Raw genomic sequence first — 1863 nt, forward strand, 5'->3', positions numbered from 1 at the left:
GCAGCTGGTATGTGCGGAACAAGTGACAGCCACTGATGCTTATCACGTGGAAGAGACTTTCATCCAAAATAGTAAATGTTTCATTGCTAAAAAGGTTTTATTAGAGGAAGAAATACATTGCTTGAGGGAGTCAATTAAGTATGAGACAGAATAAAATGCAAAAAAGTCAAAAACCCACCACCACAGAAAGATGTGAGTCCATTGTGCTTAACTGTCTGCTCACTGCTGCCCCCTGCTGGTTCACACGTAGTCCCGTCTGTCATATGGACGCGTGGCCACGCTCTTAACGGCTGTGTAGTCCGCCTGGGCGGGCACCCGCCGCACCGCGTCCTTCCTGGGTTGGAAGGAGCAACACAGCAGCGCCCCCCCCAGGATGAGCAGGCAGGAGGCAGCCCACCCGAAGTAGAGCGCGTTGCCAAAGTCCCGCTTGCCCGTCTCCTCCAGCAGCGGGTCGTGGAAGTCCATCACGATGGCGTGGGCCATCCAGGACACCGCCACCAGCAGCAGCAGCCCCGCCACCGTCAACGCCAGACCCCCCGCCACCACGAGACGCCACTTAGCGCCGGCGTCCCGGCTGCAGTCGGTACACTGCGCCCCCGCCACGGACAGGCCGATACCCACGATGCACAACGCCAACGAGACCACCACCAGGGCGCGGGCCGCCTGTAGGTCCGGAGGAAGCCCCAGCATGGAGTCGTGCACCTTGCAGTGCATTTGTCCCGTGCTCTGCACCGAGCAGTTCATCCACAAGCCCTCCCAGATCACCTGCGACATCACGATGTTCTGACCCACGTAGGCGGCCACGCGCCACATGGGCAGGCCGCACGCCACCATCACCCCCAGCCAGCCCGCCACGGCCAGCGTCATCCCCAGGAGCTCCAAGCCGGAAGAGGCCATGGTGAGAGCGGATAGAAGGCCTTCTGTGTGCGCTGCCTTCGTTAAGTGAAGGTGATACCGGATCTCCTTGGCTCCAAATCCTGAGTCCGACTTGAGGGAGAAACTACTTCTATCTTCTTTATACGGCTCGAAGGTGGAGTCAGCCTTCTCTCTACGTCCAAACACTATCATTTCATCTCCACTTTGGGAAGAGTCCAACATGCACCTAAAAGTCTTTTTATTTGAAAGACATTAATGTTGCACAAAACTCCAATACCTTCAATTTTGGAGATCCAGAACAAAACCTGTATCACTTTTGATTGACACCTCATAATGTTCAGGTTATTTAGCTGCAAAATAGTGAAAATATTAGCAAAAAAAATGTTGATATAGCTCTTGCAGCAGGTGGACCTACAGTTAAAGTTCAAGTTAAAGTACCAATGATTGTCACACACACACACACTAGGTGTGGCGAAATTATTCTCTGCATTTGATCACCCCCTGGGAGGTGAGGGGAGCAGTGGGCAGCAGCGGTGGCCGCGCCCGGGAATCATTTTTGGTGATTTAACCCCCAATTCCAACCCTTGATGCTGAGTGCCAAGCAGGGGGGTAGTGGGTCCCATTTTTATAGTCTATGGTATGACTCGGCCGGGGTTTGAACTCACAACCTACCGATCTCAGGGCGGACACTCTAACCCAGGGGTCCCCAAACTTTTTGACTCGGGGGCCGCATTGGGTTAAAAAAATTTGGCCGGGGCCCAGGCTGTGTATATATATATATATATATATATATGTATATATACATATATACATTGTCTTTATAATCCGTTTTGTCATTTAACATCAATTAACATTGATGTTCATCAACATTTAACATTGTCACGTTATCGATGGGAAAATTCATTTTTAGACAATATGATTTGCCTGAGCGACTAGGAGACCCCAAGAGTAACAAGCGGTAGAAAATGGATTAGGAAGGAAAGATTT

The 1863-nt window shown here is 51.2% G+C and overlaps 1 protein-coding gene across 1 annotated transcript; it reads right to left on the reverse strand.

Annotated features, from left to right (window-relative positions):
* Nucleotides 1-240: 240 nt before the first annotated feature.
* On the reverse strand, nucleotides 241-906 carry LOC133659354 (claudin-4). The gene has a single exon (XM_062062114.1). The coding sequence runs from the start codon at nucleotides 895-897 to the stop codon at nucleotides 241-243; it is 657 nt and encodes a 218-aa protein (XP_061918098.1). The 5' UTR covers nucleotides 898-906.
* Between the last annotated feature and the right edge of the window lie 957 nt (nucleotides 907-1863).

Source organism: Entelurus aequoreus, linkage group LG10 (assembly GCF_033978785.1).
Source record: "Entelurus aequoreus isolate RoL-2023_Sb linkage group LG10, RoL_Eaeq_v1.1, whole genome shotgun sequence".
Lineage (NCBI taxonomy): Eukaryota > Metazoa > Chordata > Actinopteri > Syngnathiformes > Syngnathidae > Entelurus > Entelurus aequoreus.